Below are 25,098 nucleotides of genomic sequence, written 5' to 3' on the forward strand. Positions count from 1 at the left end.
AAGTTCGATGAAAATCGGACCTTCGGAACAGGGGTGGCCCACTTGGCAGATTTTGACTCCATTGCGAACATGAGAAATGTCAGAGTGAAATCCATCAAAACGTCAGACAGCACACAAGATTCCTGGGAATTTTGCAAAAATACAGCACGTTTCAGAATTTTAAGGTAGGGAAAGTTTTTAATAATCATTTTTAGATAAATTAAAATATTTTAAAAATAATTAAATAACGAAATAAAAATTCTTACACATTGGTTATAGTATTCATAACAAATTTAAAGCATTTAAAATGCATATTTAAAGAAAAATAATGAATGTATCTTAAGATTTTTTTAAAATCGGTTAACAATATTAAATACCTAATCTATGATACACTATGTTTACTTAGCGCACTTTTCCATATTAGTCATATGTACGACTCATAATGTTCGAATTACCTAAGTAATTATTATTAATTTTAGCCAAATGAGTTGTTCAAAGCCAAACATGTTTTCGTGTTCAAAATGCAGTAGCTGTGTGGGTGAAATGGGAATGTTTTGTCGCTGTACAACATTGCGTATGCGTGTTTCTTGGACAGCCTTTTTGCGCTCTTTTGTCAATTTTTTCTCCCATTTCGTGTCAGCTGTTTGCTGTGCTACATTTTTCCACAGCTGTCTTTTAATTTGCTCCAATTTTATTAAATATATCCATCTGCGACTGCAATGTGAAGAATTCACTTAAAGAATTTGCTCTTTTTTTATAAATAAACTAGCAAGAACTCTGCGATCTTTCTCTTTTTCATTTCGCATGTCTCTTTACCCGCTCTTGGCTATTTTTCACTACTCTTTAGTAGCTTTCTCCTTCTCTTTGCCAATTGAAATTTTTTTGTTTTGGTCGTCCAGCAAATTATTTTAATTGTTTACAAACGATCCTATTGTTGTTGCGCAAATAAATTGTCTTCTCTTCGACGCTGACGTATTTCTTTTGGCTGGGGCATATTTATTATAAATTTTATTGGCATTGGTTACCCGCTCGGCGGCCAGCGATTTCAATTTTTGAATAACTTAATTTTTTCTGTTTCTTTATTGGCCGTTTGACAAATTCGAAAAGCGAAAAGCGCGCTGCGAACGCTTCAATTGATTTATTCGATTGTATTCCGTATCGTGTGGCGCTCGATTGCAAAACTCTTGACCGACGCGGCGCAAACGATCTTGTAAATTGCTCGCTCGTCAATCATCAATCTTCTGGGTTGCCGCGTTTTTCTCCGTGTGTAAGTGCAGTTTCTGAAGCGAATCATACGTGACGAATAAAAAAATAAATGTGATAAACTATTATTATAAACTATTATATATAACAAAACATTAGGCTTGACTTTTAAGGAACTGACCACCCAAGGCAATGAGTTATTTCATTTTGTTTGACTTATATTGGTTTCTACGTTATCTTGAAGAAAGTTATTAAAATTTTATAATTACAGAGGGATTACAGAACTTATAAAAAAATTTGGGTACATCAAAAAAAGTTTTAAAATTTGAATGAATTACAAGTTCATTAAATAAATTAAATTCTGCACATCCCTATATAGGGCATATTAAACTTTCTCTGGACTGATTCATTGCTAGTATTTATAGATCCGATTTCCTATTAAAAGAAACCTGCAGCCTGATTTTGCTGGCAAAGATTCTTGGGAATTTGTTTACTTCCACCCAAGTGAGATTAATTAACCACTAAATGGGAACAATAGAAATTTCACATGAATCCGCAGACAGGTGCCAATGGCAGTGGGAAAAAGGGGGAGTGGATTTAATGAGGAATCTTGGCAGTTCAATCCCCCGGGACAACTGTCTCCGCGGATGGCCGTGCTCCACTTGATCTTGGGTTTCTTTTTTTGGGATGCCTGCTGATGGATGTCGCCACGGGCACGGGCACATTAATCCCGCTTCATGCTCGGACTGATGTCGATTTTGCTGCTGTAGTGGCTGGATATTGCTGATGTTGCTGCTGCTGCTGCTGGCAACGTCGCATTTACCTAAATTGGAATATCCGGTAAAACGTAATGAAAATCGTAGCAATCAAGCCGAAAACACACACACACGTATGTACAGTGTACACTCGGGGGCATTCAAAAGGGGGGCGGTTGAGGGGGCAGCTCTCTCACATTGATATGCAAATGAATGTCACCATCTTAAATGAAATAATCGTCTTAAACGAAGGCAGAACAGCAGCTGCCCCGGCCAGAGGCCCAATCCCATCCCATCGCATCCCCCGATTCCGATCCCAGCGATATGCTTTAATTGCTCTCCTCAGTTTTCTGCGAACAGAAAGAAAAAGAGAAAATCGTGGCCTTTTACGAGCTTTTTAATGACTTATTTACTTAATAATTCCATCTTTAATGGATTGTAAAAAGTATCTAATATATACCCCACAATTTTCAATGTCATCTATCAATCCCTATTTTGTACTATACTTAGATATTTGTGAGTAAACAACTCTTGAAGAACAGAGAAAACTTTAAACTATTTTCTGACTTGTTGAACGTTTCTAACAAGTCTAATTGGGTTACATTGTTGTAAACAATATAATTCTGTTTATATATCGTGCTTTCTGGCGTTGTGTTTTTGATTTTTGATAAAATAATATGAAATTTTCGGGAAAGAAAACAGTTGCTATACACAGCTTCAAAAAAAACCAGAAATCATCTTTGACAATACAGGTATTCGCATTAGGGTAAATCTCTGTTCATATTGAAATAGTCGACAGCCCTCATCAGTCAAATTTTGCCACTTTTAATTTTCTTAAAAAAATAAGAAAATATTTATATAAACTTCACAAACACAAGACGGCTAGCATATAAATTAATATAGACTATAGACAAATCAACGCATTTCTGTTTATGCAACGGGCAGACAAATATGAGTTTTGTTCGGAAGAAATCAAGAGAAACCACAAGAAATTCTTTAATACATTTGCCTGGCCGCAAAATCAAAAGTTTTTATCAAGGTTTCGACACAAATTCGATTCGAATGTGTATATAGAAGAGAGGCCCCAACTCGAGACGAGTAAAATGGTGGAGCGTTGATGTATTGATGCCAACGATTGCGAAGTTCATTAAAGGGGCTGGGGACTTTCTGGGGGCGGGGAAGAGTTTCTCGCACCAAATCAGAATTGAAATCAATATGCGGCACGAATGTGAATTGACTTATAAATAAGAAATATGCCAATAAAAATATCTGTGGCATTTCGGAACGGGCCACGAACGAGACTCCCAACTAGGGAGCCAAGTACAAATTGCCCCTGGGCATGTGTGTGCGTTTTGTGGATATTTTATGGCCCTTGTACTTAATAATTTAATGGACTAATTGCGGTTTGTGGTCACCGCGGCCTGTCACACTTTAAACTGGGCTAAAAAGGAAGTTGTAAACTGGCAGTACTCAAAGGCATAGAACAAAGCCCAAAACTCTGCGAGTGCATCTCTAAAAATAATTAATAAAAAAGTTGTGGGGAGGTGCATTTCCGGGCGTGATTTTCGGGGGGGAAATCAGAATAGTAGCTGCTTCCGTTGGGAAATTTTCTATAGAGTTTACTTCTCGAACCGTTAGGCATAAGCACACTCTGTACTTTAGTTTAAATTCCTCCCTTCCCACCCATATTTATGGTTTCTGCTGCTTTTCGTGCTTTGCCATGCGCATATTTAATTAAATAAATTTGTTTAATATTAATTGTTGTGCTGCCCTATCTATTTTCTATGGTCCGCAGGTCTCAATCCTATAAATGTGTCCAAAACTTTGACGTATCCGCCGGAAGCGCCTTAACTGGCCATAACAAGTGCAAAGCCCAACAGGTGGAGAGGCTACCCAAATCGAAGCGCTTTGGGAGTGGAAAATAAACAGAAACTCACTTCTACAGCCCACTGAAGACTTTTCCAGCGATTATTATAAGGAAGGAAGCGCAATGTCTGTGGGTGAGTACAGGAATAATTGGAAGCTCGTATAAAATGTCAACGAGAATTTATGATCTGGGAATTGTGGGATTGTATGGAAATGGATTTTCATATTGTATGGAAACCATAAAAATATTGATTACTCTAAGGAATATATTTTTAAATTATTAATCTATTTTTCTTTTAACATAAATATAAGAAAAATTCAACATTTCATATGCTATTTATTTAAAAAGGGTTTTATCTTAACCCTTTACTAGGAACCAAGTGAAAATTCCCATAAATACTTACAAACTAAATGGAGTTGTACATTGGTACCTTCTCCCTTAAAAACCCTCTTAATAGCGAAGCATGTCCAGAACACGACATAAACATGACAAACTCGTTCACGCCCCGAGCTCACTTGACACCAAATCAAGCCGAGCTATTCGGTTTAGTCGGAGGAGTTTTCCACTCCTCCTCCGTGGAATTCCTAATGATCATGATCGGCCCACGAAACTACGGGGCTACTGTGAAAGTGGACTGAATGAGATGCATTTCAGGGCACACACAAACACGACGCATTGGCAATTTCCCAGAACGCCAACGCATTTATCTTTCGAATGCGAACGATTAGTCCGGGGGCCAGCGAACTGGAGCAATCCACTTAAGGTTGTCCCCAAGCGGAGACGAAACCCAAACAAACAACCGGGCGGGGCCAAGATCGTGTTCTGGGGTTAGTCTTCGAGTCTTCTAGTCTTGGAGGCCCACCTAAAATCGGCAAAGTGCGATATTTTCCCAGGGAAAATACTGGCTAAGTGTATCTATTAGATATCCGGATCGAGGGTGTCGCAGGTCATCCATCAATTTGTGTGCCGAGCAGTCATAATGGAGTTGGAACTGAATAACAAATCAAATGTCGGGCAGCCATCTAATTAGTCAGATATTTGTGCCCCGAGTCTGTGTTTATGTATCTGCAACTCACCCTCCTCCTCCCAGTGGCATTTCTTTCCTTTTTTGTTATTTTTATTTATGTCTGTTGACTAGAACAAATAATCGGGCAGCTGATATGGGAAATGGCGCAATTAAAATACAAAAACACAAACTCCCCGAGATTCAAAAACAGAGAGAGAGAAAAAGTATGAAGGGTCTTGGTCCGCTGCCCGCATCTATAAAGCATTCTTATAAATAGTTTTTGTCGCCGCTGTCTATGTAAATCATTCATCAAATCTGCATTGAATTTCGTCCATTCATTCAGCTTACTTGCGCTTTTTAATTGCACTCATTGAGAATGGAGTACTTACTGGCTGTTTACATTCTCTGTAGGGTGATTTTATGATCATTCATTCAAATTCCTTTCATTCAGTATTGGCAGGCTTAGGGTGACTCAAAAATGCTCTTGATTTGACAAGTTCATTGACTGTATTTTTTAGATTTCTCGTGTATTAAGATTAAAAAATATGGTATCCTATCTACATACGTTTTTATGTTACATATAAAGCAGTTAGATTTATGATAAACTTAATGGCGGATCATCATAAATTAAAAAGCTATTACTTTAAGATCAAAGCGCGCAAAAATCACAAATTATAGACTACTTATAAAGATTTTAAAATATAATTTTCGGTCATTTTGCTCTCATAACTGTATATGTACCCCATAGACAGATCATTTTTCACAGACTAACAACCCATTCGCATTTTATTTTCCGACGTCACTACCCTTGACGCAAATAATTGAAAATCCATACGCAAATCAATTATTTTTTTCATTATTTTACAATAATATTGAGTCACGCGATCGAATTGATGATCCATACCTTGTTCTGTTGTAAAGCAGGCACACCTAAAATACCAATTATATTTTGCGTAAATATTTACGCAAATTAATTTTCACTTGTCTTCGGAATTGCCTTTTGTTTCGCCAACATTCCTTCCAACTTGTCTGGCAACTTGTGGCGGTCGAAGATAAAGAAATCTATTAAGTCCGTCGGCCAGACATCGGGAAAAGTGGACCAGAGACCCAATTGGTCGCTCCATGGTGTCTCTCATTGCCAGTGACGACGTCATATCATTCAATATATATATACTTATATATTGTTTACGCAAATTCTCATGTCATGTGCTTAATTGTGAACATCAGCCGTTGGCTGGGGAAATCGTTGATTATTTTATGGCTCAATTTCTTCTGCGAATAATTCGTGAGCTGGCTAACTTATGGGATTCCACTCACCAGCTGAAAATGCAGCCAGACAATCCCCTCTAAAAATACCCCAGAAGACATTAGATGTCGCCAGACATTCATCTGCTACAAATGATTCTTCATAATTGAATTACATGGCCAGAGACAAGAGCGTAAAAATTTTAATTACACACCTCATAATCATGCCGAAGAACAGGAGCGTTGAGTGCAAAGGAGCTGAACTGAGTGGGAGTTGGGTTGCTGTTGGGAATGGAACTGGGAATAGGAAAGTTGTCTAGGGCACACTCAGCTGCTGGATAGGCAGTCATAGTCCTCCTCATAGGCATAGAATGTTGATCAAGTTTCGTGGGGGAAATCCAGAGATGCATGTCGAGACTTAGTGCAAAATGCGTAGGTTTGGTTGGCCTGCGTCCCCACAAAAATGTCCCTAATTCCAAACAGAACAATGCTAATTTATGTCGACAACTTTAAGGAAGTGCTAAGTTTTACTAGGAGAAGAATCTATCTACCTAAAGGGAAATTTTTTTTTGATCACCAGTTCTTAGATATACAAATTTTGGTAAAGGTAACATTTTCTATATAATTAAAGTAAATTTAACTAACTTTTAGAAATATGCCACTCTATTCTAATTTTTCTTAACGAAACGTTTGCAGGAGAGTGTCGTAGTTCTCTTGAAGATCTCCGATTACAAGTGCAGTCATAGCTAAATAAATCAAAATTTGACTTTCCTTGGGTCTGCCCAAAAAAAGAAGAAAAAACGATTCTAAGTGCAAAGCGTTACAAGATCAACAACATCATTATAAACGTCATCGGAGACACTCCGGAAAAATTTCAAGAACTGAAACTAGGGGATCGGTGATAGGAGAGTGCAATGCGATGGCGTAATTAATGCACCACTGATCCTCTGGGGTATCCCAATTGACATTTAACATCAACCTGTGGCTAGCTCCACTCCAACCACAATGGACCCCATAAAGTTGTGTAATCTCCCAGAGATGCGTTCACCCCGACTTGGATGCCTTGGAGCAACTGCGCAGAAAGATTCCCTGAATAAATCGCTTCCTTCTCCGCCTGTAAGCGAAGTAGGTAAAAAACTAAAAAGACACGCGCTCCGCTGGGGAACAGGGGATGCAAATGGTACGAGGACTTGGCACGGGGATGTTGCACAGAGAAAATATAAAATATCATTATTGTAGCAAAGTCAGAAAAGAAACTATTTGTATTCAATTGGAAGTTTAAGCGGCGGTTTTAGTTTTTTATGTATGTTTCTACTCTAATTTTTTTAATACTTCAATACATATCAGGAACATTTAATATGATTTAAATTCGACTTTAATTCTTATTGACCAAATAGGAATTTAAATAATTTTGCCAACTAATTTTCCGGTTTTTTATGCATTTTGTACTCAAGAGTTGCCAAATTCGCTGATATTTATTTACTGTGTGGGAATCTAAATAATAATAATCACAAGCTTTGATAACTTTTATTTTTGGTCTCTGCAGAAATATATGTTTTTAATGAAATTTTTTTCTTTTGGAAAAGAATTTTAAAAAATGTTTTGACTTAAAAAAAGAACATTATAAGAACATTATAAGTGAAAACAATTTTTATTTTGTATATTAAAATAATTACTTTGTAATTTACATGTAAGATAAAGTTTTTTTTCTTAGTGTAGACTGTGAATTTTCCTTTTTTAGGCTCGTCGGTTTTTTGTTTTTCACGGAAGACCACGTTGTCATGTGCTCTGTGCGAGTTTCCATTAAGAAAATAATTAAACATTTGCCGTTGTCCAAAGCCCGAGATGTTCGGAGACTGACGGGTCCCGACTTTGGTATCGAATTGAAATCTGTTGAACAGATGTGGCCGCAGTTGCCGTTGTTGTTGTCGTGGATTTATGAACGAGGAGCGAAGCGCATTTTATGCATTTCCAAACACCTTTCCGTACTGGGCCCTATAAATAGCATTTGGTATTTGGCAACAATGGGTTAAAAGTCCGCCGCCCTCAACAGAATTTCGATCATGTCAACCGCAACTGGCGACAAATACAAGACACGCAGGTCATAAAACCAAGATCATAAAAGTGTTTATTTGATTTCTGATTGCATCTTCGACACCTCCAGTAGCACATCTACAACGCAGGTAGAGAAAAGTATCTTCGCAGTCCTCACCTTCCACCTTTCTCCCTGCTTTCACTTCCTGATCACACATCCCTGTCTTTTTCTGACTCTCGAGGGCCTGTGTTTTGGTAATGTCCCTTTGTCTTTGGCATTTCCGTTGTGGATTTTTCTCGAGTGGCCATTAGCATGGAGTGCACGTGCCCGATCCCCGAAACCTTTCATGGCCAACTATCGAATTTTGTTTTGGAATTTTTAATTACTAATCCTTGGGCGCATCCTTCATTTCGCAAGTTGTTTGTCCCTCGAGAAGGCGGCTTCTCAATTTTCAGGCCACTTTACTTCCGCTGGGCCGACGTCTCGCCCCTGAACCAAATCCGTGGGCGGAACTCTTCACAACTATTTTATGGACTTTTGTTATTTTTTGGTAGTTGTCTGACACGGGCTGGGGATGGGGGAAAACTAAAATAACACTTTGGGATATGAGTTTTATTGGTTTTTAAAGCAGGCGACTTGGACCGGAGCTCATTTTATGATCTCTACAAAAATACATCAAATAACGGGAAAATGTCCAAAATCTATGGTGTTAAAAGAAACGAAAATTAAATAGAATTATCTCAAAATTCCTTTGGTAAGGAATATATTTAATAGTGCCTTACTAAAAATTTTGTAAAAACTATTAAAGTAGATATTACAAATAAAGGCAATTATTTATTTTAAGATACCATACATCCCCGAAGGTATTATCTCTGCGAAATAGTTCATCCTAAGTTCAAATAAAAACTGTAGCTTCTAAACATGTTGCTAAAAATTGGCTCAAAGTATTAGAAAGTGGATAACACTTGGCACAAAGAAAAATAATTTTCCATATATTTAGACAGGTGTAATTTGAAAGTTTACGAAGAAAGAAATTTTAAAATTATTTTTCTGAGAGACCACATATTTCCGGAAGCATTTTCTCTGCCAAATAGTTTATCCAAACAGTTTTATTACTAACAAATTTTCAGTTCTAAACAAATCTTAAGTTTCAAACATTTTTTTGCACGCTAGCCAAAAAACGGTTCAAAGTATTAGAAAGTGGAAAACGAACACACATTGAACACCTGCCACAAAGGCTATAAATTGAAACCACTTTCATTTTAGAAAAATACCTGCAATCTGCCAACATTTATGACCCAAATAAATTATCAAAAAATTTCTACAATTAAAATTGGAATTTTTCCAAACAAAGAAATGTTTGAATGGTTCAACCTGGGAAGCTTTACGGCCAAGAAACAATTAATCAAATCATTTGTTTTTACAAAGAAATCTTAACAATTAATCTAATTTTAAACTTTTTCATGAATATAGCCATAATTAATGGAGGATGATTAAAAAAATATGTTTTTAATAATGTCCAAATAAAATGTTGAGGAAAAAGATCGTGAGCACCTGCCACAGCACGGGCATGAATAATTTTTTCAGAACATAATAACAATAATAATTATGGGACCCCCTGCTGACTTTGCGTCGCGCCATGTTGCCAAACTTCCGGGCAGACATTTCCCTGCATTTCCCTTTTTTTCCCCCTGAAGCCGGTGCGTTTTGGTTTCCCCTGTCTCGTGCTGCCCCTTTGGGGTTAAATCATAAAAACTGGAAAATAATAAACAAAAAGATTCAATTGAACGTGAAGGAAAACTCGTAGTGCACATAAATGATTCAAAATTCGTGTACCATGAGGGGGCGTAGATGGGTATGACTACTCGGAATTCGAACGAAAATGTCTGAGTAAATAGGAGCAGGCTATGGCAGCGAAATAAGTTCAACAAAATAAATAAAAGCAATGCACGCAATATTCCTGCAAGTGGCAAACAAATGCTATAGACCCTGCTGGCCCTTTCATGCACGAGTATAATTATATGTATATGCATAAAATGGGGTGTGCCACAGTGAGGAAGGTCTTGTCTTCTTGTCTGGCCAATCGATGGCAAGACAATTTACGGCTAGAATATAACAAATCAAAAATTCACAACTACGCATTTTCCCCACTCACTGCGCTTCCCCAACGCTTTCTGCCTTCCTGTTTGGCCAAAGCCCTTCCTGGTCGGATTTCCAATCGATTGCTGATATTATATACGGGTGTATATTTGTTCAGGCCATTTAGGGCTGTCTTTCAAATCGGTTTTATTGCCCTGTAATTACTTGTTCAATATTGTCTTTGATCAAGACGGAACTTACAGGGAATTAAGGTTGAACAATAAATAAATGAGGAGCACATTTACAAGTAATTAAAAAGTTTAAAAGTAAAAGGAAGAAAAGGAAAATTAGAGAGTGGTTTATAACAAACCCAAAACGTAAAATATTTTAATTCAGCAATTATAAATTTTTAAAAAGTAATGAAAAACTCCTCTTAAATTTCTTATCTTTTATGTATATCTTATTATATATACATTTATTATGTTCCTTAAGTCCATCCCCTTTAATTAGACTATGCCAAAACTGACCCCAGAGAACAACAATCCCTGAGGGGTATATCTTTATTGAACTATAGACGGTGTCTAGGAGTAATTAACCTGTCAACGCCGAAGAACAATCAGCTAGAGTGCTACGAATGGCGTCCAATCCCGAAAAGAAAGCCAGCACAAAGCTGGGCTGCGATGCTCCACTCTGTGACTAACTAGACAAAGCTGCCCCGGCAGTAGAGCGTCTACAGATTTACGACTCGACAGTTGAATCCAGTTCCCTTGACGAGGCCCCCTTGGTCCTTGGAACACGTGGAGCGTGCTGGCGAAGACAAGCATTTGACATTTATGTGCAGGCAAATGCATTTCCCCAAGTACTCGCACAAGGCAATCGGCTAGAAGTACAAGTACCCGAGCGGGGTTCAAGATCATTTGCATCCACCAGCAGCCAAAAAAAGTACCGAGGCACTGAAAGAAGAAATCAGTATATATACGGCCTTGATTCTTTAAAATCAAAAAGGTTTAGTTAAATTCAAAAGTAGTTAATTCACAAGTCTAAATATTTTCCAAGATTTCTTTTTATTTTTATTTTTTGTACTTATACATATTAAATCAAGTTTAAAAAGTTGAATTGTTTTAATTACGAATAAAAACATTCTTCTTGTGAAGGACTAATGATATTAAATTAATAATATTTAAGAACCTTAAGAAGTATTTCCCAGTGTATCCTTGCAGAGTCACTTGCTCTGCAGCGAGCCACTCAAAGATCAACCCTCGCTGTACAGCCTCTCGCCTTTATGGACTACGAAATGTGCAATTTCTGCTCGGGTCCCGACTTTACGATTTTTCCATAGGTCCCAATGTGCCGGGCATCTGTCTGGTTTGGTCGGTTTGTTGGCCCAGTATCGATGGCAGTCCACTTAGGAATTCCTGGTCAGACCACATGGAGTCGCTCGCATTTTGCCACTTCAGTTTTTCAGTTTCCCTAGCTCCTCTGGAGAAAAGTGAAAATGTGTTCCCTTAGCACAATTGTTGCTCTCCTCTGCCTGCAATTTTTAATGTGCCTTTCCCGATGTGCGTTTCTTTTTTCCTTTTGCCTTTGATGCTCTCGAGTTTCCCCTTAATGTGCCTGGAATATGTCGCCTGGCCACAACTCTTATTATGGCCTTCTATTTTCGGCCCATCATTGATGAACATTTTCATGTTTGCAGAAAGGGAAATGTTGCAAATATTCTGGGATGAGAAGGGAAAGAATATCTCAAAGATATAAGATATTTGGGAAGAGAAACCGAACTGAACAATATAAAAATCTTGATTTTCTAACAAATGATTTCAAATCACAAGATATAAGAAGTGAGAGTAGAATTTTTCTAGATTAATGCAGCACAACTGTCTATTTCTCATCAAATTTCTTAAATCACTTTGTCTGGCATTATTATTTTCGTTTTTTTTCCCATGACATATCAAAAGAATAATTCTCCCACCACTCGGTGAAGGTGAGTTCTCAGGGTCCCCCCGAAAACCATCTCATAAATGTTTCCTGACAGAGAACATCATCGAATCGACGACGAACCCAACCACAGACAACACTCGGCGGACAAACTCAAACTTTGACACCGATAGGACACGGGGAATACTAAATCGGGAGCTCACCTCAGATGTTATATCTTATAATGCTATATCCAGTTGGGTCTTCTATTTCTGCTATCGGAACTCATCAAATATGCACGACGAGGCCAAGACAAAACGTACGCACGCGGATGGATGGGATGGAAAATGGGAAAGGGACTCCGACTCGGACTCGAAATCATGGACTCAGAACGCTGGCGATGATAATTTGATCATGCGAAAAGCGCACGCAAAAGAAAAACATGCGCAGGTACAACAACAAAGTTGTTGCAGTCGAGGAAAAGTGAGTTTTTCCTGATCGCCGATCGCTTGGTTCGTCAGGAGGGAGGGGTGGGAAGGGGAGGGGGCGTACTGAGTGGGTGATGGCAATATGGCAACCATATTTAAACACTGATCCCGTATGCGAGTGTGCGTGCGCTGGAGGGAGCGAGAGGAAGCGAGAGTGCGAGGGAGAGGGCCGATGTTTTTATGCTGCTGCTGATGTCGCTGCACTGCGAGAAAATGTCACAAGATGTTAACTACTTATGCCGTAAATTTTATGAATATTTCTTATTTTTTTATTTTTTAAGCATATAAAAAATTAAAATTTGCTTTAAAGATGTATTGAAATTTATTTAGTTTATGTGTGCAGTTAAACATTGAAATATCTATGCTACTAAAGCAGCGGTCGGCAGCGCCCTATTAAGTGAGCATAGGGTTTTGCTCTGCCGGCGCGCTGCTCGCACACATATAACGTAGAACAGCCGTCTGCACACACACATCGATGACCTGCCCACTGCAAATTACTCACACAAATATAAAACAAAATGTCAACGTATGTGTGTGCCGACCGCGACTAAAGTAAAAAATTCTCAATAAAATTCTAAAAGAAAACGAAAATCTTAGCTCTTTAAATTCCCAAGATATTTCTCTCAGTGTTCGCTATGCACGTTGATGGAATGGATGAAGAAGCGCGCGTATGGTAAATAAAAACCAAAACATGAGGAGGGATTCTCTGCGCCGGCAGAGGCGGTGGCAGAGGAAAATGCAGACGGCGCGGAGTGTTTTGTTCTCGTTGAAGTTTTAGAATTTATTCCGTTTCGGGATGTCAATGCAGACGCACGCACTGCGCGAACTCAAGTAAAGTTAAATTCCAAGTCGACCAAACACGAACAAGACATTACCGCCTGAATTTAAATTTCTATTTGAATTTATTTGCCGCGTTTATCAACTGACAATTGTGCCGTTTGCCTGCCATTTTTGGCACTCATCGCTGTGTTTTCTGTTTTCGAATTTTTCAATTCGCGCCCTGAGCGCAACTTTTGGCGCGTGCGCATGCGCAGCCAGTGAAAGTGCAAATGCATCGCAAATTAGGGCTTTGATTTGTGAGAGACTCTGCGAAACGCATATTTTAACCAAGGAAGAAATAGTGCCAACTGGATCTCAAGATGTTTGTCACTGCGGATAACACAAACACCTTTTTCTCAGGTAAAAATTGGGATTCGACGGAAAATTAGGAAAAATGCTTAAAAGTTTATGATTTACTTTGAAATATTTATTTTTGTTGTAGTTTGTGATAATGGAATATACTTATTTTGGAAATTAATATAAAGTAAACAAGATAATATTTTCTTATACATGGTCAGAAAATCGTTCTAAATTACTGAAAATATACTAGGAAATAAATACATATTATAGAAAATTAAAATCCAAAAACTATCTCTCATCCTAATGCATTACAATTTAATTCCCCAGACAACCCTTATTATTTTTGCAATGACACCAAGTCGCCGCGCACCCCGGACTCTCAGTCCTCCAGCCGGGGCTTCTCGATCTTCAAGCGGCGCAACTCGAAGGGCAGCAGTCCCCGGCCGGTGGCGCTGACCAATCCGGAACCGAATCGGATCACATCCGGCAATCTGGACACAACGGCCATCATGGCACTCGGAAGTCCGCGCGGCAGCTTCAATTCCCTCGGCGGCTTCTCGCATGTGAGTAGCTGATGCAGAGTTAATGGAGCGTATTCCGAACCGATTTCGGAATACTGATCTTGATTTATCAGCTGAATCTGGCACTTCCTGTGCTTCTGCTCTTCTAATGCGCCGCCCTCTTCCGCTTTGCGTTTTTCAGCACTCGTTTGAAATGCAGCCGCTGCATATGTACCGCCAGCGATCTTCCAATTCGCACTCGGAGTTCCGGGAACGCCTGGGCTCCTGCAACGAAACGCATAGCTCCCAGTGTCCCGGCGGAGGAAGAGGAGGAGGATCGGTAGCTGCGGATCACGACGAGGTCTTCAATCCGCTGACATCGCCAACAAGGTGAGCAATCCCCGGAATCGAAAATTCAAATGGGGGCTGGTGGTGATGACAGGATGCGATGGCAGCTGTTGACAACTTCGAACCGCCCTCTTTTCCGCCCGTGCTAATCGTTGGCCCTTTCTTTTCCCCCCTTCTTCCGCCCGATCTTCAGCAGCAAATCCCATCGACATCACACCCTGCCAAGTGGCGGATCTCGTCGCCATTCCCTGGGAAACTGGGCCCAAAATCAGCAGCAGCATCACCAACAAAACTCGGGAGCCATGGGCCTGGGATCTCCGGATGAAGTGCCCAGCATGATGGCTCCCCGGCCACCGCTGCTCTCGCCCAACAAATTCCGCGGCAGTTCGCATCGACGAAGAGGTGAGTTGACTTTGGCACTTCCCCTCCCCATTTTTCCCACTTGATCAGTATGCCTGGGGGCAATTGCGAATTCCTATGCTAATCTGGGTTCAATAAATAGAAAAAATGCATGTAAATGGAAGTCGTGTAGCCAAGTTTTCTCCTATATAAGTAGAAAAAATTGTGGTTGTCTATTATATTTTATGGGAAATATAGGGAAAAAGAAAAATGATCTACTATTTATAGAGCAAATTTTTAAATTTATTTGTCCTGTATTTTATAATTTATATTTATGCCATATTTTAACAACTGAATACAATTTTTTATACGGAAAACACTCGATATAGGGACAGATTTCAAGAAAATCTGAGTTTACTGGAGCTTTTCTAGCTAGATCTATAAAATTATTAATGGATATGTCCTAAAAAAGGCTATAAATAATAATAATGTTATAGCTTTAAGTACTTCAACATTATCTAAAGTTCATAACATCTAGCTGCTTATCTTATTGGCATTCCTTAAGTCTAATATACCCATGAAGTTATTTTAATTTTCCCCACAAGCTCTGCCGCATTGACAATGACAAAGTGTTTGGCAAATTGCATTCCCTGCCCTCGTTTCGCGTTCGCATTTTTGCACTTTGGCGGCTGTTCGCCCTCCTTTTCCCTTTTCCCTCCACCAAAGTCCACCCTTCTGAGTTTTCCCTCTTAAACTCCTCGAACGTCGGCTGCCCAACAACCTTTACCTCGAAGCTTTGCATCACGTTTGCATATTAAGCGCTACGGCAGCTCCTCTGTTGTTGTTTCGCCTGGCGCCATGGATCTGAAGCCCCTCATTTAAGCCACGTTAACAACATTGCAATGTTTACGCAAGTGATAATTGTAATCGTGTTTTGTCGCCAGAGCGTCGCCAATCTTTGTTTTGGCATTGTTTTTCCCTTGTAGTGCAGCGTAATGAGGGGATCGTATTGGGGCTATCGTATATATGTACATATATGCATATATAGATGATCGTTGGCAACGCGCCTTCCTGGCTGATTGGCCTGACATTGACAGTCCTCCGTGTGATGGATGCCCCTAAAGCGGGTAGCTGCATGCCAGATGCCAGTGCCTCCTGGTTTCCCAGCCACACACTCGTATATCCAGCAAAAGTCACAGGTTTATGGTTTATGAGTCGCTCAGGACTCCTCTGCACGATCATTGTGTATTCATCAAAACGTTTTCAGGGTTTCGCTTTCGTGACATTGGGATATGATGGATAATCTGGAGTTGATTTAAAGCACTTCGTGGGGTGGATTTATGAAATGGAAACATTTTTTAGCGATCTTTCAATGAAATTTTAAAACAGTATTAGATGTTTCATTTATAAGAACAAAAGTACCCAGACAACAAGTAAAGATAATTACACTTCTGCCATTCTTGGTTTTATTATAATGGCAAGCGATTCCTTTCCTTATTATTATTATTATCCATTATAATAACGGCTATAGCGCCTTTTTCTTCTAATGTTCCCTTTCTCAAAATTGACACACTTAAAGCTTTGGTCACTTGCAATCTATTCGAATCTAACGCCATATGCAGAAAACTAGGCAATTCTCCTCAATCGACAATTAACCCACAACACCCACGAACCATGCAGTTCTAACAACCAAATTTATGGCAAAGTAAAAACAACTCGAGCTGAAAAACATTGCCATATTGGCGAGAGTGTCCCACTGCAGTTCGATTGGAGGGAAAACTGGGGGGCAAGAGTTATACGCATTTCCGCTTTTTCAATAACAATGCCAATTGCAGTGGCAGTTTGTTATTATGTTGCTGGCAACATGGCGGATGGGCAACCTGAGCAACATGGGCAGCAAATCGCCTGAAGGGGGCGGTGGGTGTGGCCGCATGACGAGCATAAATTGAAGAACTGCACAGCCAATAAGGCACAGCACATCACATCACATCAAATCAACTGGCTGGAACGGAACTCTGCATAATTGATGGGCGGACTGCGAGGTATATGTGCATATAGGAGTGCTTCAAACGTGTTAATGGCACGGAAGCGGGAAAAAAGGGGAGTTGGGTGGCCAACTGCTTTGCATATGGCGCGTGCCAACCAAAACGATTGGCCAAATTTGGCCCTCCTTCGGCCTTACCGAGAAATTGGCAGCACAAACTGTGAATACATCAAAGCAGCACACACGGGCCTGTTTACGTTGGCCATGTTTCCTCTTCGTCGGGTTTCCCAATCCCAATCAAAAGCGCTTCAGTCGATAAAACTTGAAAACAAAAAAGTGGGCTGCCATACGCCATTTATCAATTTTACACTGTTTTAATTACTCCAGTCGGAATGCGGAATGTAGCAGGTGATTTGGGGTCAACAGCAGTACTCCGAGGCCTTGCATTCTGCTCCCTTTTCTCCGATTTCCCCGATTTTCCGATTTTTCCAATGCATAAATGCACTTGTTTACCCATCTTTCTGCCCCTCAGCGTCTGGCTTCTGTTTTCAATTCTCGGAACATCTGCTCATCAGATTACACAGAGTGTGCTTCAATGGGGGTTCAATACACTTAGGGGCTCTGCCTTGGGGGTTACGTCTTTCATTTCCTCGCTGCGCATATCAAACAGCCCGAAAGAAACAGCCCACAAAAATCCTATCGAGGAACTCAAGTGTCTTCCTTGGCGGCTGAGACCAACACCTGTTGCATTCATAAATACTAAGCGAAGATTTGGGCAGAGTCGGCTTAATTAACATAATTTTTGGTAGGATAATAATACCTACTCCACCAACCAAAAAAAAAACCATGTTCAAGAAAAACATTACTAAAATTTTGCTCACGTTTTGACATCGGAGGTTTCCATTTTTTACCTCTTTGAATTGACTTTGCTGGCGACTATTTGAAAGAAGTCGGGGAAAACGAGGAACAGGATTTTGTCAGAAAAAGAATAGAATGGTGGACTAAAAATAAATATTTTACCAAATTTAAATCTTAACTTTAGAAAAAACAGTTTTTGAGAATTGTACAAATGTTGTATTTTTCAAATCAACCTATATGAAAAGTCTAAAAAATCCTCGGTTTACCTCGGTTAATTTCCCTCTTCCCTTTAAGATTTATGTGCCATTAACCTGCCAGAAGCAAATCTTAGTTTGCCTTCTTTGCTTAGCCATTTGCAATAGTATTTCTCGCCGCATTAAATTTTATGATGATTTTTTATTTTATTGCTGTTATTGCTGCCCTTGTCTGGAGTTTCAGTTGCTGCCATTTAAATGGCAGTAAATAAAAAATATATATTTTTATATGTTTACAAGTTTTTGCCAGTCCCCCAATCCGAATCCAAATCCGATTCCTAACTGTTAAGGCTTCCCATAAAGGGAATCCACGGGAGTTGTTTTTGAATGCTAGCGAAAAAAGGAACAATTGGAGATCTGTTGATCGCTTAAAATGCCATAACTCCGTTTATAGCTCTTGGGTGGAGGAATGGGGATCCGTAGCTTATTTAAAATGGACAATGCGTTGATTAAACGTCACGGGCACGTACAAAAACAACAACGACAGCGCCTTGACTTTTATTATTTTATAATCTTCCAATGCATCGTGTTTATACCCGAGGAGAAAAAGAGAGAGAAACCTCAGATCGGAGAGAGAGAGGGAGAGAGAGAGCTAATTGATATTCTTGGCATTCAATAAAATCGGTAGAAGGCCCAAAGCCAAGTCGAAAGCCCCGCTTTTGCCAGTCGAAGTTGAAGGACTGTGCTAACTTGACGCTCCAAGCGTTGCGCATGCGCAGTTGAAAGCCCCAAAATAAAACCCACAAACTGCAGTGAAGAGTTGATATATTATAGCCAAAAACCTTTGATAATGATCTAAATTTTGTGCCGTGTCGTGCTGAGGTTTTGGAATTAATAACAACATGTTGCTGAAAGTGGAAAACATCGAGATGGAGACGTTCTGTTGCGGTGAGTAGCAGTTTATCTCTAAAGAGATAGATCAAAAAAAAAAACCAAACTCAATTAAGCAACCAAGGCAGGAAAGTGGAAAACTCTTTAGAGCGGCATTTTCAAAGTGGCAGCACTTAAAATTCGGGCAACGTACTTTATAACAAAGAAAAATTTAAAATATGAAAAAGGGTTCTTAGAGTGAACAAAAAAATTGTGCATGGTAATTGAAGGACCCTTTACCATAAGCAATTTCCTTCTAGTTGTTTTCCAATTTTTTTCGGTAATCCAAACTCAACTGGGGGCACGTGTTGGAAGAAGATGAGGGAACACGGCTTCAAAAATAGAGCACAGATTGAGTTTCCGCTTAAAACCGTCTAGACTTCGGCGTTTTTTTCCCTGCTGCTCCCCTATTTTCTAATTAATATCACAAAAAAAGAGGAAGGAAAATGGAAAGCCAGACATAAAAAGCGGGACATTAAGGGGGAAAAACCAGGGGCAGCTGTGCTACCCCAAAAACGCAGATGTGCTGGGGCATAGCGCGTGCCCTTCGACTAGGCTTCAAAATAATGCTCATATTTCTGGATACCATACAGTTCTTCCTTGGCTCATGCGTGTTTAAAAATAGCAAAAAAGCAAACAGCAATTATAAACTGAATTGAAAGGGCTGTGCGTGATGTTAATGCTGAACAACAATCGCGGATCGGTTGAGGGTGGGGTGGAGGGGCGGTAAAAGGGCAGCAGGTGCCGCTCTGCAGCAACATAAATACAAATACAAGTACAAACACATGCCCTCGCCAGACAATAATAACAATAACAACAGCCCAGAAAGCAGAATATGCAGAAAGTAACGTACAATTTGCAGTTGGCGCAAAAAAAAACAATGCGCAGGCGCAGAAGCAAAGCAAACATACTGAGAAGAACTCTTCATAACGATCCTGAATATTTTTTTACATATCTTGGAACTATAGACTTAAACATTTTTGAAAGAAACAAAAACGTGTGGGATAAAAAATTTAAAATAAATGAAGTATAGTTTATAAAAGGTTTCAATATTTTTATTAGATAAAATCAAAACTTTTTGTTTAACTATAATTTTTGGTGCTGTACTACTTGTACTTACTAGTACTTTTGCTCAGTGTACTTAATAGCAGAGACTGCGGCAGCGACGCACGCACCGGAAATCCCTCATAGAAGGCTGTTTAAGTGTGCGTGCGACTGCGACAGTCGAAGCTTGCAGCATAAATTGCATGCAGGAAGCAAAAACAACGCATATGGAGACGCTCGTGCTCTCTCTCACTCCCACCTTCGGCCGTCCCTTTCGCTCACTCCCTCGCGCTCTTGTTTATTAAACGGAAACGAAAAATTTGACTTGATTATTGTCAAGTTATCATCGTGGTTGCTTTGTTTTTTCCATTTTTTCTCGTTTGATTTTGTATGTTTGCCATAAAAAATACACTGCCTGTTTACACTAGCCACAGAAAAATGCGGGCTAAAACTATATGCATTATCATAATGGCTGGATTGATTGAACACCCTTACTCACGCCTATTAACCTTGGCGTTTTAGTAATTTTTGCTCAATATTTTGTAGCCCAGCAACATTTAAAAACCATTAAAAAATTCCAAAAAGCCTATCCCATATGCAAAACATTTCCTTAAGCACTTCTTTTGAAAAACGTTCCCCCAAAGACGAAGAGTTATCCATTGTTTTAAATTGGCCAACAAAATATTTATGACTATATTAGGAGCCTCCTCTTGATGCCTGAAATGTTGGTTGTAGAATTTATGAAGACATTTATTGGCAGCCAGAATGCATAGATCAGTGAAATCGCTGGCGAAGTGACATAAATACCACCCCATTCCCCTCCCCACCGTCAAATGCATCGAATAAATAAGAACCGTAAAAAAAAAACAGAATACAAACACCTTGGGAGCGAAACATTTGAATTGTGTTTGATGGAGTGTTTGACAAAGTTGTCGCTTTTCCAACTGGGGCGGGCATTAATCAACATTAGTCGGGGGACTCGGAGGTGTTGGGTGGAATTTCCCCCTTTATAAGACCACAAATGTTGAGTTTAACACGAATCGCAGCTACGCCGCTTATGAGAATTTTAATATTTTTGTTGAAAAATTACCATTTCCTCTGGCTCGAGTTCATCTTGACGGATGAGGCCAGACATTTGACACCTGCTGCACAATTACTCAATGCCCTAATACCACGAATCCCCCGTATTCCGAACTATTTTTATAGTCTATAGTTTGGGTCCTAAAAAAAGAGTTGCCGCCCATTGTTATTATAACGGAATTATGGTGGCAAACATGTGTGTGGGAGTCGGGATATACACACTATATAAGTCTGGCATTCCCCATCCAAGTCGGGGCAGCCAGCACAAGCCCTTTTATGACAGCGACAGCGCGGAATAACAAAACATTAATGTCAGAAACGTCAAAAATAACATCAGATATGAAGAACTTTTTTCCAGGGACCTCCCAGTTGTTTGCAATTCAGTAAAAACTGCATTTAAATTTAAATGCATTATGCATTTTCTGAACTTGGCTTATGTCAAGGCCCATCTAACGATCCAACTTAATGCATTTAATGCCCAGCACTTGTTTGCCTTTTATGAACTTCCCTTCGATGGACTTCGACTTCCTTCGGTTTATTTCACTTGCTCGCTGGATTTGATTACCGTCTCCCATTTCGCATTCCCATCCATAGAGTTCACTATATAGCTCTGGTTGAAAATCGGAGGAGGGGGAAATTCTGGGGCCTCATCTTCCATGACGCGGCACGCAGCGTGAAAATGCTGCTGCTGCCCCATCCACGGAACTCAGAATTTTCCCCTGCCACTCGGCCTTCTTTAGTATTTGTTTTCCTTATGTTTATGGCTTGGAAAACGGTTCGATGCCTCATTTTTCTTGTAGCTATAGTTTTTGCTGTTTCGCTATTTAGGGCTGAAAGTGAAATTTCAAAATGTTGTTTATGTTTGCTTTTAGCGGGAAATTCCTTGTCGGTTTTGCTGGGGTAGCGTGGAAAAGGGAGCTGAGAAAAAGCCCTATACGATGCACCATTTTATGATGTGCTTTTAAATGTTTTCATTATTAGACGTTTCAATGAGAAAATAAATTTCTTCATTTACTGGGTCATAGAGTACTTCATGGAGTTTTCCCAGAAATAGAAGAGTTAATATGATCGAATATGTACTATGTATGGAATATTTTAGAACTATCTATCTATATTGTAGTAAAATCAGTAAAACCCATAATTTAGGTAATTTTATCTGGGCACATCGTTTCTTAATTGGAGCATTTAGGTACACGCATTGTCCAATTCACTGACCTCTTCAGAACCCAAAACCGAAACACAGATTGCCTCCAGAATTGAGAGACAAATGCAGGCATATTCAGAGACAGAGAGCCGAATCAAATGCAATGTCATTTATAATCGTTGTGACTGACCATCCCCATTCCCAATTCCATTCTCAGTCCATTTTCCCTGCCCCATAACAGCGTTTTCCCCCCGGTGTCCAGCTGTCAGAAATTCTCACACTTTGTGGCAGGGAATCTGAGAGACAATGAGAACAGCAATTTCCATTTAACGAACTGGTGGATCTGTTGAGGGGGCGGGGGAAAATGGCTGGACATGGCACCGAAACTAGAACTAAAACAATTTAAATCACTTATGATTTATGCCTGGTGCGAACTAAATCTAAATTAATACAAATCTCTGCGAGAACGGCCAGTTCTCTTGGGGAATTGGGAATTTGGGTTATGGGTTAATAGGGGAGCGGAGATGCAGGGAGTAACCAGTTTTTGTGAGAAAGGATTTAACTCGGTTTGCCTGCCCGTGCTGCAATCTCATAAGGAAGTCGACAATTAACCAAATCCAAGTGGAGAACTGGCCTCAAATTAAAAGATATATGCGCATAATTAAGTTACAGTTGACATAATTAAATGATAATTGTTATGGTATGTAGCCACACACACACATGGGCATATTTTTTGAGTTATTTGCTGTTTGTTTGCCTCTCGAAGGGGGAGGGTTAATTTGTGTGTCGTCCGGTGGCCCCTGGCCCCCCAAAACCCCCTCCTCCCCTTCAACCCATTGCGTTCCGCTTCTCGTGGCCGCAGTCCATTTAATCCCGCATTTATATTTTTGTATTCGCTTTCGTTGATTTATGTCTCTTGCTAAAAAAAATACAAAAAGAATACAAAAAGTGTCACCATCAGCGGTTGGCATTTATTCAAATTGTCTCTCCCTCTGCATTTTACCACTCTTCACATCCACACATCATCATAAAAATCCAGCGAGCTTGGGCCAAATTCACTTATAAGAACAGTTTTGATGAATTATTTGGGAATACATACAATATGGGGGCTCTTCTTTTATGCATCTACTTGGAAATGGACCTAATGCGATTCCATGGAAATATTTCTTAGATGTCAAATAATTGAATGATTCGATATTATTCGTTTATCGTTTAGTTTTTGAAATAAAACCTATGCACGTCCACTTGTGCGCTTGTGATAAAGAAATTGAACATAAAACTCATTTAATCTTCAAGATAACTTAATCTTACTCTTCTCGAAACCAGAATGAAACCAGATTCCACAGCTGCCCACTCTCAGCCCGGCGAAGCGTTAGTTTTAATCAATTAATTAAAGGCGTAATCCTAGGCAGCCGCTGATTTGCGGTGGGTCAAACCACTGTGGTTCGGGCAGTTAGTTCCATTCGAAATGTGGATGCTGCGACGACAAATTAGCGCAATGTTCGACTCGGCTCGCGGCGCTTAACAATTAAAAACATTGTGCTTGGTTTTTATCTCGAGGAATTTCAAGCAAAATTCGAAACGAACAAATCGAAATCGAAGTGGAAGTAGAAAGGGAAATGCCAACGAAGGGCAGTTGTCGCCTCTTTAGCTGCGTTTCGGGGCAGCGCCGGCAGTCGAAGGAGGAGGACTATGTGGACATGGAGATGAGTGAGTTCCCGATGCAGCTGCGCGATGCGAAGTCCATTAAATTGTGATCGATCACAGCCAAAAATACAGAGTATTTTTGCAAATTGCACATACGCAAATCAGCGAAACAAGGCAGCACAAAGATGTTGATGATGAACAAAGGGAGCATTTTATCTTTCGCGAAAGTGGAAGCGATTTAACAATTACCAGATGTTCCAGCACTCAGCCATTCTGGGATATATAGTCCACGGCGCAACTCAATGTCAGCAGACTGCACTTCTCAACCCCAAAACCCTTCGCTTTGCCATTTTCAACAGCCGCGTTGCTGTCGCAAAACTGTCGTCTGCCATGTAATTGAGAAATAAATTTCAATGCAGCCACAGAACCGACAGAATCCTCCGCTTCCTCCTCCGTCACAAAATCAAAGTTTGCAAACTGAAACGAAACAAAAGCCATTAAGGCCAAAGTCGGTCGAGCAGGATCAACAACTCAAAACAAAAGTTGACATTGGACATTGAAAGGCAGTTCACTTAAAATCAAATTATTCTGAAAATTACCATGGATCTGGTTTGGGTTTTAAATTAAAATTACCAAATGGCCTTTTAACTGAGAAAATTGTAGGTTTCCTGATAAAATTGGCTTTTAATTTTGTAAAAAATATCTTTCTAAAATATCTTTCTTTAAATAACCAAGATATTCGGAATTTTAAGGAAACGCACAGAAAAAAAATTGAAAAAATATAAGATTTATGCGAGCTGCTCAATTTTATATTTCTTGAAGATCGAGTATTCATAACGTTTTGATATGAATAAGGATTATGTGTATCTTATTTTACATTATTTCTTCAAAAATTACAACATTTAGTATTTTATATGATATGATAAAATATCAAGTTGTTAAGTTTGAATCATAAATTTGACATACATCTTATCAGCTTTTGACCCTTTTTTTTCAGTCTGTATATGATATCTATTTTTTTTCGGTGCACCGCGACAGGATAAACTTTTATTCGGTCACAGTAATTAATCATTGAAAAAGGGCCAAAGCAAAGCTTTCGGAAACAACCCACGGTTCCACTTAATTATGTTGTCAGGGGTCTTTTTGAAGGCTTCAAATAAAATTTGACAATATTTTGCATATGAAGAGAGGCAGCAAAATATATATTTGCAGTTGTGGCCCCTGTTATTTTTGTATTTCCCCATCATATACAGAGTTGAGTTCCAGTTCCAGTTCCTTTGCCTTATAATGAGCACCAGCTGCAGGGAGGGAGATATGTGGGCAAAAAGGAGGGCAAGTCG

At 39.6% G+C, this 25,098-nt stretch overlaps 1 protein-coding gene across 6 annotated transcripts in view; it reads left to right on the top strand.

Moving 5' to 3' along the window:
- The window catches only part of stumps (DBB domain-containing protein stumps), a 35,049-nt gene that overhangs the window by 3,409 nt on the left and 6,542 nt on the right, over window positions 1–25,098 (top strand). For 2 of the 6 annotated variants that reach the window (XM_044396281.2, XM_070216703.1), the window contains exons 2-5: window positions 3,733–3,937; window positions 14,018–14,253; window positions 14,393–14,580; window positions 14,732–14,940. In XM_044396281.2, the coding sequence (XP_044252216.1) occupies window positions 3,928–3,937; window positions 14,018–14,253; window positions 14,393–14,580; window positions 14,732–14,940 (643 nt within the window). In that variant the 5' untranslated portion in view covers window positions 3,733–3,927. Of the gene's footprint in view, window positions 1–3,732; window positions 3,938–13,344; window positions 13,751–14,017; window positions 14,254–14,392; window positions 14,581–14,731; window positions 14,941–18,639; window positions 18,862–23,697; window positions 23,822–25,098 lie in introns of those variants that run through there. The other 4 variants (XM_017147042.3, XM_070216702.1, XM_070216705.1 and 1 more) reach the window with 4 other exon arrangements.

This window comes from Drosophila takahashii, chromosome 3R (genome assembly GCF_030179915.1).
Source record: "Drosophila takahashii strain IR98-3 E-12201 chromosome 3R, DtakHiC1v2, whole genome shotgun sequence".
NCBI classification, from domain to species: Eukaryota; Metazoa; Arthropoda; class Insecta; order Diptera; family Drosophilidae; genus Drosophila; species Drosophila takahashii.